General features: G+C 36.8%; 1 protein-coding gene across 16 annotated transcripts in view; it reads left to right on the top strand.

Annotated features, from left to right (window-relative positions):
• MEF2C (myocyte enhancer factor 2C) overlaps positions 1-12,400 on the top strand; it is a 173,830-nt gene extending 161,430 nt beyond the window's left edge. For 11 of the 16 annotated variants that reach the window (XM_020875436.2, XM_020875435.2, XM_020875442.2 and 8 more), the window contains 3 exons: positions 140-269; positions 1,127-1,262; positions 7,685-12,400. In XM_020875436.2, coding sequence (XP_020731095.1) covers positions 140-269; positions 1,127-1,262; positions 7,685-8,006 — 588 coding nt within the window. In that variant the 3' untranslated portion in view covers positions 8,007-12,400. The remainder of the gene's footprint in view (positions 1-139; positions 270-1,126; positions 1,263-7,684) is intronic. The other 5 variants (XM_070465795.1, XM_070465799.1, XM_070465798.1 and 2 more) reach the window with 1 other exon arrangement.
• Positions 12,401-12,777: the final 377 nt, after the last annotated feature.

Here is a 12,777-nt window from a genome sequence, read left to right as displayed (position 1 = left end):
AGACACATGTTAAATGATTAATTTCATGAGATTTGTACCAAGTTATCTCTTTATATGCAAAACTAATACTGAAATCTAGTGTTTTTAAGTTTTAAAAAAAAAATTCTATTCCCTAATATCTTTTTATTTACTTTAAAAGAATCAAAGGATAAATAACTCCCAGTCTGCTCAGTCACTGGCTACCCCAGTGGTTTCCGTAGCAACTCCTACTTTACCAGGACAAGGGATGGGAGGATATCCATCAGCCATTTCAACAACATATGGTACCGGTGAGTAGTTTTGCCATATTCAAATAATACATTAAATACTTTCCATTAAAAAGCAAAATTAAAATGATATTACCTATTAGTCTGTTAGGAAGCTTTATTTAATACCTGTGGTGTTCAGATCATTATACCATTACCTATTCATTACTAAGACAAAGTGAATATCCACATGATTCTTTCTTAGTGACCAAAAGTTTTGTTAACCCAACCTGAATTCAGTATAGAAGAAAAACTTCAAGGAAAATGAGCTGTTATTTCTTTGATGTAATACTGAATCTGAAGCTCCAATACTTTGGCCAGAGCTAACTCTTTGGAAAAGACCCTGATGCTGGGAAAGATGGAAAGCTGGAGGAGAAGGCAGGGGACAGACAGTGAGATGATTGAATGGCATCACCAATTCAATGGACATGAGTTTGAGCAAACTCTAGCAGATAGTGAAGGACAGGGAAACCTGGCATGTTGCAGTCAATGGGGGTCACAGAGTTGGACACAACTTAGTGACTGAACAACAACAGTAGAAAGCTCACTTTCTCAGGATTGTTTAAAAAACATTTCTAGATCATCAAATACTAGGTACCTGCCTGTGATACCAGATTGTAGTTCTAATAAACTGAAATTGCTTGCTGTACTACATTGACGTTTGCATGGAATACTTAATTTTGGTGCATAGTATATATCTCCTTTGAATTACAATTGTCCCTAATGTTTTATCTCCCTCCCTGCCCAAATTTAAAAAAAAAAAAAAGGATAACAATCATTCAAGAATACTAATAGGATATTTTAAGAATTGAAAATGATTATTCTGTTCTCCATTTGGTAATTTCCAAATTAAACCTTTTGCCTTCCTGTCTTTGCTCCAGAGTACTCTCTGAGTAGTGCAGACCTGTCCTCTCTGTCTGGCTTTAACACCGCCAGCGCTCTTCATCTTGGGTCAGTAACTGGCTGGCAACAACAGCACCTCCACAACATGCCGCCGTCCGCCCTCAGCCAGCTGGGGTAAGCAGTGTTCCTTCTTTCATGACACATGTTCATAAACGCGTCTGAAAAATGGCAGATGGCAGCCTCTAAGTTCGGGCCCTAATGTCCCTTTCGAGGATGTGAGATTCTGCTGGATCAAAATCTGAAAGTACTTAGCAAGTTAATATCTTTCACGTGGCTTAAATAGAACTTTCCTCCTCCTTTATGAGGAGGGGGAGCTCTGTGATAATAGGGCGTTTTATTTTCCTGTTGTTTTAGGCTGTATTTGTTTCCACTGCTCTCAGTGATAAAGTTCTCTTCAGTTAAGCTTTCACATAGTTCACGTGGGACAGAAGAAAACATTTACAGTTATTAGTTCTTTGAATTTTTGCGCTATTTGAGAATCTTTTTTGCTTCGCATAAACCACATAGTTCTTAATGTGATTAGCATAGTTAGTTTATTACTCAGAGGGTCAACTATCCCACTGATACACAGACTTCATATATTTATAATATACTCATAATAGAGTTGTGTATTTGTAGATATTATATGAATATGCATATATGTATATGTACACACACACTAATTATTTAAATTTGGGTATAAAAATAGTTTTTGTTGTTTTCTGAAGTCAGAAGATGTCTGTTTTCTGCCCCCTTGTGGTACTTTTGAGATATGTCTTTATCATGGAAATAACTCCTGTCATTTATCAATGGAAAGGTTGAAATCTTAAAAAGCCCTAAATTCAAAAATAATACTGCTTGTAAAGCCAGGAGTTTTATTTTTAAGAAGTTTAAAACATGAACCAAAGATCTGACTTTCAGTTTAACTAAGAACTCCAAAACTTCAGTTAATCTTCAAAAGAAAATACAAGGAGGATATAAAATATTTAAAGATAACCCATTTTTATATGTTAGAAAAATGCTGTTTGTTTCCCCCACTTTTACCCTTCTGCTGAGCCATTTTGTCAAAATAGTTAGCTAGTTCTATGTTCATATTCTAAGGAGACAATGAGAATAAAATGCTGATTAGAATAAAAATTACTGATTGATACCACAGCTTCTCTTAGCCCTCTCCAGCCCCACTAGCTTTCACATGGAATTGATTTCACATAGATTAGTGCTCTGGTTGTGGCATTTATACCCAGCTACTATTTGCTTATGTGCATTTTCCTCACTAATCACTATTGTTGATACTCTAACCTAAAAATAAATAAATTCTCTTGACACTGTTGCTCTGCTTCCTTGAAAGATTAACTTTGAAGATACATCATATATTGATCAGCAACACAATGTCTCTTTTTAGGATAACATTTAAATTTTCCTAGAAATGTTTAACTATCCAAATAGACACTAACTTTTTCAGATAATTACCACTAAGTACATCGTACCAACAGGCATTCTTAAAATCATACACACGGCATTGTACTTCTGTGGTTCAGCAGTGAATCCACTGTTTATTGCTTTTTGTCATAAGTAAAAGTCCCCGTTCTTATTTTTCATAAAATTCATCCATTATAGGACTAGCACTCCTTAGAGATTATCAGTGTCAAAAGTCATATTATTTTCTCTGCTATGGCTTTCTTTTGTTTTCAGTAACAACTGACAATTTGCATTTTTACATAGAAAATACATGTATTTCTATATTTTAACTACCCTACAATTTTTTAATTCACTTCTGGGAAGAGAATTTTATTTTTATTCTACATGGGAAGAATCTAATTCTTTGCTGCCCTTAATAGCAGCTTCAGTAAATGAGAAAGAAGGGACAGCCCAGGACTAGTGAGGAACTGAATTACAACAGTCAAGGATGAAGCATTTTGTTTAGTTCCGGTTGCTTTCAACACCAGTTCTCATGGTGCACGAGTTGACTCTGAATTTAGTCTATGTGTTTTTATTGTACTTAATCACTTCCCTTATCCCTCAAATAGATACCCCTTCCAGGCCTTCTAATTTTGTCCTGCCTGCCTTTCTTCTCTCTTTCCTTCCTTCCTTCCTTCCTTCCTTCCTCAAACCGCGCCCCCCCCACACACACACACAGTTTTCAAAAGGAGATTCCTTCAAATGGATTAGCCTACACTCACACAATTAAATCTTAAACTCAAAAAGAAAAAAAACCCCAAATTATAATATTTATGTAAAATAAATTATATGAGCTACCTTTATTCCTTACAATGTCAGTTACTTTTTTTTTTTTAATGTCAGTCACTTTTTAAAAAATTGATATTGTTCCAAGCCAAACTAGTCTCAAATACTTGTGTTGTGGATTCACATTCTTTCCAGTAGATACAGTATTCAAAGCAGAGTAAAATACCTTTCAGCCCACCAAAGCAGATATTCCCCACAGCCCAAGAGGGTCACAGTTCTTTCTCAGAATTAAACTGTGAAAGAGATCTTCGTGTTTTGCTCATGGAAATACCTTTAAATCCTCAAAACTATATTGTTGGCACTCTGTAGTATCTGATTTTGTCTAAGCAAGTTAGAAAAACAGCATAAACTGACCAGATACAGGGGATAGAGTGGACTGGAAGGAACTTGCCATCAAGGGTTAGCAAAAGTCATTCACATACTAATATTTCAGAAAATGACCCTCGAATGTTTCGGTGTTTTTCTCCTACCACCTAAAAAAAAAGACAACCTAACTTTTAGAAGCGTGTCCATCATCATGCTTATTAATGTAGGTATTCAGTACACACAGAGATGACTTTAAGTAAAGACAATTTTTAAAAGTTTAGGTTAAATACAGTTGGATCGTCTGATTTCCAGGCGGGGGCAGTAAGAAATTTGAATAAAGCTCTCCAGTCATGTTTCATTTCTGAACACCATGGGGAAGGTAGGTGCTTTCCCAGCTGGAAGGAAGGCCTCTGCCGTAGCTGGAATCCTCCAGCAGGGCTGGATGTGGGAGCTTGGTATCTGGCTTCTGTCTCCATGCACCTCCTCACCCACACGTAGGAAGTATCTCACAGTTAACTGTGTCTATCAAAACTGCGTTCTCAAGAACAAGTAGACCAACATGCTTATCTCTGAGTCTAGCATATATACAGCTAAGTGATGTTCATTTCAGTTCAGTCACTCAGTCGTGTCCAACTCTTTGTGACCCCATGGACTGCAGCACGCCAGGCTTCCCTGTCCGTCACCATCTCCCAGAGCCTGCCCAAACTCATGTCCATCGAGTCGGTGATGCCATCCAACCATCTCATCCTCTGTCATCTCCTCCTCCTCCCACCTTCGATCTTTCCCAGCATCAGGGTCTTTTCCAATGAGTCAGTCATTCGCATCAAGTGGCCAAACTATTGGAGTTTCAGCTTCAACATCAGTCCTTCCAGTGAATATTCAGGACTGATCTCCTTGAGGATGGACTGGTTGGATCTCCTTGCCGTCCAGGGGACTTTCAAGTGTCTTCTCCAACACCACAGTCCAAAGCATCCATTCTTCGGTGCTCAGCTTTCTTTATAGTCCAACTCTCACATCCATACATGATTACTGGAAAAGCCATAGCTTTGACTAGGTAGACTTTTGTTGGCAAAGTAATGTCTCTGCTTTTTAATATGCTGTCTAGATTAGTCATAACTTTTCTTCCAAGGAGCAAGCGTCTTTTAATTTCATGGCTGAAGTCACCATCTGCAGTGATTTTGGAGCCCAGAAACATAGTCTCTCACTGTTTCCACTGTTTCCCCATCAATTTGCCATGAAGTGATGGGACCTGATGCCCTGATCTTAGTTTTCTGAATGTTGAGCTTTAAGCCAACTTTTTCACTCTCCTCTTTTCACTTTCATTGAGAGGCTCTTTAGTTCTTCTTTACTTTCTGCCATAAAGGTGGTGTCATCTGCATATCTGAGGTTATTGATATTTCTCCCAGCAGTCTTGATTCCAGCTTGTGCTTCATCCAGCCTGGCATTTCACATGATGTACTCTGCATATAAGTTAAATAAGCAGGGTGACAATGTACAGCCTTGACGTACTCATTAAGTGATGTTAATGTTCCTTTTTCTTTTCAAGAACATACTTCTTTGATAATAGAGACTAGGCTATTAAACGTCATTCTGTTCTGAATCCCATAGCACAGTATAATGAAACTGAATCTAAGATATCACTTACAATTCATTACTGTGAATTCAGTGTCCCCAGAACTACTCAAAATGCTTCATAAATGCTTTCAGTGTCAAATGAAATACCATCAACTAAGTTTATCTTATCTTGAGGACTAGCCTGTTTGTTTGAAGGAAAGGATAAACAATAAGTATGGTATCTTTTATGAGGAAGAGATACAGCAAAATCTCTACAACCCAGCTGACTTTGGGAGAAGAGTGAATAAGTAGAAAAAGCAGCTTCCAAAAGCTGTATTAAAGAAATATCATTTCAATTATATTATGTTTTGCTCAGTTTATTGAGATTAACTGCTTATACTGGTTCAACTTGCCAAATACTGGTTTCTAACTTTTCATGCCACCCTGCCTGTGAAGACACAATCTAAATGTCAGAGGGCAGACAAAAGTATTTATTGATATGCCACTTTATTTTCAGACACTTAATTGACATTCATCATTAAACAGTTATGTGACTCATAGTAGAAGCATTTAATTAAATTTTAGTGAAATAGTCTTTCTCATCCAGAGCCAGGAAAATTCTTTCTTCCAGAAATCAAAAGATGATTTCCTCTGACATCAAAATGAATCATTAAGTAACTCTGAACCAAGATAAAATAGTCCACCATTATGGATCCTTTTGAAATACAGGCGCTCCCCCCTCATTTCAATATCTTCTTTATTTAAAGATTATTTAAGTAAAACCCTTAGAGAATTAGTATACTAACAGACAGTGCAAAATAAAAGCAAGAAATTAATAAAAGTATAAACAGGTGATTGAACATTACACTCCATGTGGTATCTTGATACAAATGCTGACTGCTTTGATTCTGTAAGATCATAAAAGCAAAGGAAAGCAAGCCTTATTAAGGAAACAAACAATTCTCCTTTATGTTACTCTTAACATTAGCTCATCTATTAATAAGAGAAGGAAAGTAATTCTTTGCCAGTAGGTGGTGCTTTTGTATAAAACATCACTCAAAGATAAACTCATTTCTAATTTTGTATCTCTTTATATCTTGAACCTGAATTGCATCTCCAAAAAAACCAAGCCCCAAGTTATTCCTCATTTTCCTCTGAAATATATACCCATTTTCTCACTGCTTACAATGACAGTTTTAGTGTTGAATACTATCTGATTCTCTTCATTGGAAAGTAACATAGTCACATACATGCATAGGTGGGTTTGCTCTCCTTTGTTTTAAATAGGTGTGTCTGTATGGATTATTCTTGACCTTGACTCTCCTCAGAAAAAGAGACTTCTGCTCTCTGTTGACAATATGGGCTACTAACACTGACTCTAGCCACAAATGTCAGTGTAGTTAGAAGATAAGAACAATACAAGCATCTTAAAATTGATGTCAGCAGTGTTACTATGGTTTATACTGATCAAAGTCATTGTGATTGCTAGTCTACACCTAAAGGCTTAATGCTTTTCCCTCCACAACCTCAAGTATCAAATTCTCCCACAAATTTTGGAAGAAAAGCAAATTATGCTGTCCTGAAATTAATGGGGATTAAGGGTTATAAACACAATAAAACCACAGTAAATCCTTCTTTACAACATGCATCAACTAATGACAGTAATAAATTAGAGGAGTGTTCTCCTTAGTATCTTTAGCAGGGAGAGACTAGCAATAGTTTTATTCAGGTAGTTGTGGGAGAAAGTATTTTCATCCCATGTAACTGAGAAAACATGAAGAAAGTCAGATTCTCTTCCCAGTTTTAGTGGGGTAGGAAGTCTGAGTGTTTTTAAGCCAGTACTGAAAATGTCCTTCCCTATTTCTCCCCCTCCCAAGCATTTCATCAGAAATGGTTATGGGTAGCATTTTCTGGATTCTATTTATTTGAAATTTGAATTCTCTTCACTTTTTCTGAAGACTGGGCAACTTAATGTGCATATTAAAATGAGGGAAACATTTATATCCCTAGTAAGCAATTTACAGTAATTTTCAAACACAGGCATTAGTAAATTAAAGAAGCCTTAATTCAGAACCTAAACCCTGTATCATTAACTCTTGGATGATATTTTGGAACTAGTCTGGGGAGAAATTCCAGGGACGTTGAAAATGCTTTTTCCAACATGTCTTGTTAAAAGCTTCCTGAAGCTGTAACCTGTACATTTAGGGAGACTCGAGGTATCATTCAGAGGCCTGGACCACTTAAACACGGTCATTATTACCGGGCAAATCAACAAAAGCTACCAATCGCTCGAAGAAGGCGATGCCCCAAGTGCTTTCAAGCACGCTGGCTCTCCTCCCCTGGGCATGCTCTGATGTCGCTGCAAATCTTTAAGCTGATGTTTTATGTAATTGTGAGTTCCTGGGGGCTCCAGGCCTCCTCAATCTGTAACTGGGTTTCCTTTCCTCCTACAGAGCTTGCACTAGCACTCATTTATCTCAGAGTTCAAATCTCTCCCTGCCTTCTACTCAAAGCCTCAACATCAAGTCAGAACCTGTTTCTCCTCCTAGAGACCGTACCACCACCCCTTCGAGATACCCACAACACACGCGCCACGAGGCGGGGAGATCTCCTGTTGACAGTTTGAGCAGCTGTAGCAGTTCCTACGACGGCAGCGACCGAGAGGATCACCGGAACGAATTCCACTCCCCCATTGGACTCACCAGACCTTCGCCGGACGAAAGGGAAAGTCCCTCAGTCAAGCGCATGCGACTCTCTGAAGGATGGGCAACATGATCAGATTATTACTTAATAGTTTTTTTTTTTCTTGCAGTGTGTGTGTGTGCTATACCTTAATGGGGAAGGGGGGTCGATATGCATTATATGTGCTGTGTGTGGAAAAAAAAAAAAAGTCAGGTACTCTGTTTTGTAAAAGTACTTTTAAATTGCCTCAGTGATACAGTATAAAGATAAACAGAAATGCTGAGATAAGCTTAGCACTTGAGTTGTACAACAGAACACTTGTACAAAATAGATTTTAAGGCTAACTTCTTTTCACTGTTGTGCTCCTTTGCAAAATGTATGTTACAATAGATAGTGTCATGTTGCAGGTTCAACGTTATTTACATGTAAATAGACAAAAGGAAACATTTGCCAAAAGCGGCAGATCTTTACTGAAAGAGAGAGCAGCTGTTATGCAACATATAGAACAGTGTATAGATGTTTTTGGACAGACCCGGCAAAGGGTGGCCACGGTTAAATGTTAGGAACACACCAGGTCACCTAATACCCACCCCGAGAATGCTCACAAACCTGCAGGCGCATCCTTGACGTATGGCACTCATGAAAAAAGGATCGATGACCATTAAAAGAGGACCATACCTATTTTTAAAAATTGTGGAGTTTGAGGGCTAACGTATTTAATTAAATAAATAAATAAATCTGGGTCTGCATCTCTTATTAAATAAAAATATAAAAATATGTACATTACATTTTGCTTATTTTCATATAAAAGGTAAGACAGAGTTTGCAAAGCATTTGTGGCTTTTTGTAGTTTACTTAAGCCAAAATGTGTTTTTTTTTCCCCTTGATAGCTTCGCTAATATTTTAAACAGTCCTGTAAAAAAACCAAAAAGGACTTTTTGTATAGAAAGCACTACCCTACCCAAGCCATGAGGAACTCCATGCTTTGCTAACCAAGATAACTGTTTTCTCTTTGTAGAAGTTTTGTTTTTGAAATGTGTATTTCTAATTATATAAAATATTAAGAATCTTTTAAAAAAAAATCTGTGAAATTAACATGCTTGTGTATAGCTTTCTAATATATATAATATTATGGTAATAGCAGAAGTTTTGTTATCTTAATAGCGGGAGGGGGGTATATTTGTGCAGTTGCACATTTGAGTAACTATTTTCTTTCTGTTTTCTTTGACTCTGCATACATTTTATAAGTTCAAGGTCAGCTGTCAAAAGGATAACCTGTGGGATTAGAACATATCACATTGCAACACCCTAAATTGTTTTTAATCCATTAGCAATCTATTGAGTCAACTGACTTCCATTGTATATACTAATTAGTTTCTTTCATGCTATTTTTTGTTTTTGTTTTTGCATTTTTATCAAATGCAGGGCCCCTTTCTGATCTCACCATTTCACCAAGCATCTTGGAATTCAGTAAGTGAATAAATACCCTAAACTTGCCCATATCCTAAATTTTCTGGTTGGTTTTCAGCCTAGAATTTGATAATGCTTTTAAGAAATATGCCCAGAATAGAGAGTTGTGTCGGGGCACATGTCCTGCCAATATAGCCCTAGAAACAAGTGATATGGAGTTTGCTCGATGCGTGAGTTATAAATTCCCACAGAAGAAAAATGTGAAAGACTGGGTGCTAGATAAGAAGGAAGCAGGAAAAGGGATAGTTGCTTCGTCATCCGTTTTTAATTATTTTAACTGACCCTCCACAATCTTGTGAGCAATATAGGACTGTTGAACAACCCCGATGTGTCAGGACCCCCAAATGTCACTTCTGCATAAAGCATGTATGTCATCTATTTTTTCTTCAATAAAGAGATTTAATAGCCATTTCAAGAAATCCCATTAAAGAACCTCTCTATGTCCCTTTTTTTTTTAAGAAATAATGATGACTCTTGTCTAATATTCGTCTATAAGGGATTAATTTTCAGACCCTTTAAAAAGTGAGTGCCATAAAAAAAAAAAAGTTGATATATATTGCTTAAAAGAGATTTCAGTCTAGGAATGATTTTTCCTTCTCTTGGAATGTGAAGATCTGTCGATTCATCTCCAATTGTACACATTGACATACACAGCAAAGAAGATAAGACAGTAAGATTGACACTGCTATATCAGGTGTAGGACATTTCTTATCCATTTTTTTCTTTTTCTTGCATAGTTGCTAAGTGTTTCTCCTTATAAAAGGCTGCCACTGGGTGGCAAAAGCCAAGAGACCTTACTAACGAGGCTATATTTTTCTTAACTTGATCTGAAATCCACAATTAGACCACAGTGCACCTTTGGTTGTATCCATATAGGATGCTAGCCTGCCTTGTACTAACATTTTTATATACTAAATCAAACAAGAAAAACTCTATCAACCATTTCATCTGTCCCACTCCTCAAGGTATCCATGAAACACAAAAGAAAAACATTTATGCAGAGGAAAAACAGAAAGTCATCCCGAAAAACACACACATTCACACACAGGGGAAAAAACAGGAAAATCCATTTTCCTCACCATAGACTTGATCCCATTCTTAACAATCCATCCTTACAACTTGATGTGTATAAAATATGCAAACGTCACAAATGTTCTCTTTCATTTCAGAACACTTATCAATAACTTACCACTGGGTGGGAAAGGGTCATTATGTGAAAATATGAAAAAATAGCCATATTAATTTTTTTTACCTGCAATTTGCCTCAGCAACAAAGAAAAAGTGATTTTCTAAATGCTGAAGATAAAGTAAGCTAAAGTACCAGCAGAAGCCTTGGCTATTTATAGCAGGTCTGACAATAGTTTTATAAGAACATGAATAGAACAGGATCACTTGAGAATGGATGCCAGTCATCTCTTGTTCCCACCACTGAATTCATAGAAAGTGGTGGCAAGACAGCAAAGGGATAATCTGAGAATATTTTAAAGATGATTTAATGAGAAGAAGCACAATTTTGATTGTGATGAGTCACTTTCTGTAAACATCGCTATCTTTGCCCTTATACCTTATCTGTAATTTACCATTTGTTGTATTTGCAAAGCTAGTGTGGTTTTGGGTTTGTATCATGGTAAATCCTTTGTATTCAGTTTAGGGCAGAGCCCTGACGGAGTATTATTTTACATAACCCATCCTAGAACAACATTTTAGGCAACATTCTTCATTGCAAGTAAAAGAACCATAAGTGGCATTTTACACAGCTTACAAGTATTGTTATATCTAATCCTATTTTAGAAGATTTTTTGGTAATATTAAGCTTAAATACTGGTAACACTGATGCAGTATCTGCGAGCTGCACAACCTGTATGCATTGATGCATGGAGGGCTGTTCATTTCAATCTTTTTTAAAATTGTGTTTTTTAGTAAAATGGCTTATTTTTTTCCCAAAGGTGGAATTTAGCATTTTGTAATGATGAATATAAAAATACCTGTCATCCTCAGATCGTTTTAAAGTTAACTAAAGTGAAAATTTTTAAAAATTCCAATACACTTTTTAAAAGAATGTCTGCCCTCTCACACGTTTATGTATTTATTTTTCCTACATACCCATCTTTTAATTTAGAGATAGCATTTTTTCACCCCCTTTATCCTTGTGTTTCTTTTTCCAGAGAGTAAATGCTTTGTATTTCTTTCTTTCAAAAAAAAAAAAAAGAGGTGGGTTTTTTTTTTTTAAAGAAGCAGCCACTTGAACCCTCAATAAAGGCTGTTGCCTAAGCCTGGCATACTTCATCTGTTCCCGTTCGTGCCATCTGCTGTGATGTCGTCACTTATATGGCGTTAATTTCCTGCCACTCCAGATCTTTTGAAGATTGATGGAATACTGGTGTCTGTTAGAATGCTTCAGACTACAAGATGTAATTAAAGGCTTTCCTTAATATGTTTTAACCAAAGATGTGGAGCAATCCAGGCCACATATCTTCTACATTAAATTTGTCCATTTTGGTTATTTCCATAATCGAGTATTGCATTTTGCCTTCCCTGTTCATACCTCAAATTGATCCATACCTCAGTTTAATTCAGAGAGGTCAGCTAAGAGACGGATCCCCTTGTGGTTTGAATGCAGAACCAGTGTTCTCTATGAACGAAGCCGCCCTGGGTCACTGTAGGCATAGGACTTGGATTGCTTCAGATGGTTTGCTGTATCATTTTTCTTCTTTTTCTTTTTCTGGGGACTTGTTTCCATTAAATGACAGTGATTAAAATAGCTTGTAAATGAGGGCATACAAGCATTTGCAACAAATACTCAAATAGAGGCTCACAGCGGCATAAGCTGGACTTTGTCGCCACTAGATGACAAGATGTTATAACTAAGTTAAACTACATCTGTGTATCTCAAGGGACTTAATTCAGCTGTCTGTAGTGAATAAAAGTGGGGAATTTTCAAAAGTTTCTCCTGCTGGAAATAAGGTATAATTTGTATTTTGCAGACAATTCAGTAAAGTTACTGGCTTTCTTAGTGATGCAGTGTCTGTGGTGCATTTTTTTTAATGTTTTGCTGTTGAAATGTATTCCACTTTCTCTTGTTTTCTTAAAGCAGCTTTTCCCACAAGCGCAAGTGAGCTTTCTAGTCTTCAACTCAAAATACTCAAAAGCCAGGGTATTTGTGTTTTGTGGGGAGGGAGAGTGTGAATCAGATCTCTGCTCTTGGGGTTATGTAGGTATACAGCCAGTGTGGGAAGTTCGGGGTTCTCATCAAGTGATTCAACTTCATTATCAAATCAGTTCCATGAAGATCTTTGATAAATTATTTCAATACACAGACTTTTCCAAAAGTCATTGTGCAAGGCAACCCCATGTTTAATATTTTTTTTAAACTAAAAATGTGTAGAAAGCACTT

Source organism: Odocoileus virginianus, chromosome 3 (genome assembly GCF_023699985.2).
Source record: "Odocoileus virginianus isolate 20LAN1187 ecotype Illinois chromosome 3, Ovbor_1.2, whole genome shotgun sequence".
In the NCBI taxonomy this organism is placed as follows: Eukaryota; Metazoa; Chordata; class Mammalia; order Artiodactyla; family Cervidae; genus Odocoileus; species Odocoileus virginianus.
The sequence above is the reverse complement of the archived record's forward strand: the minus strand, read 5'-3'. Positions and strand labels throughout refer to the sequence as shown.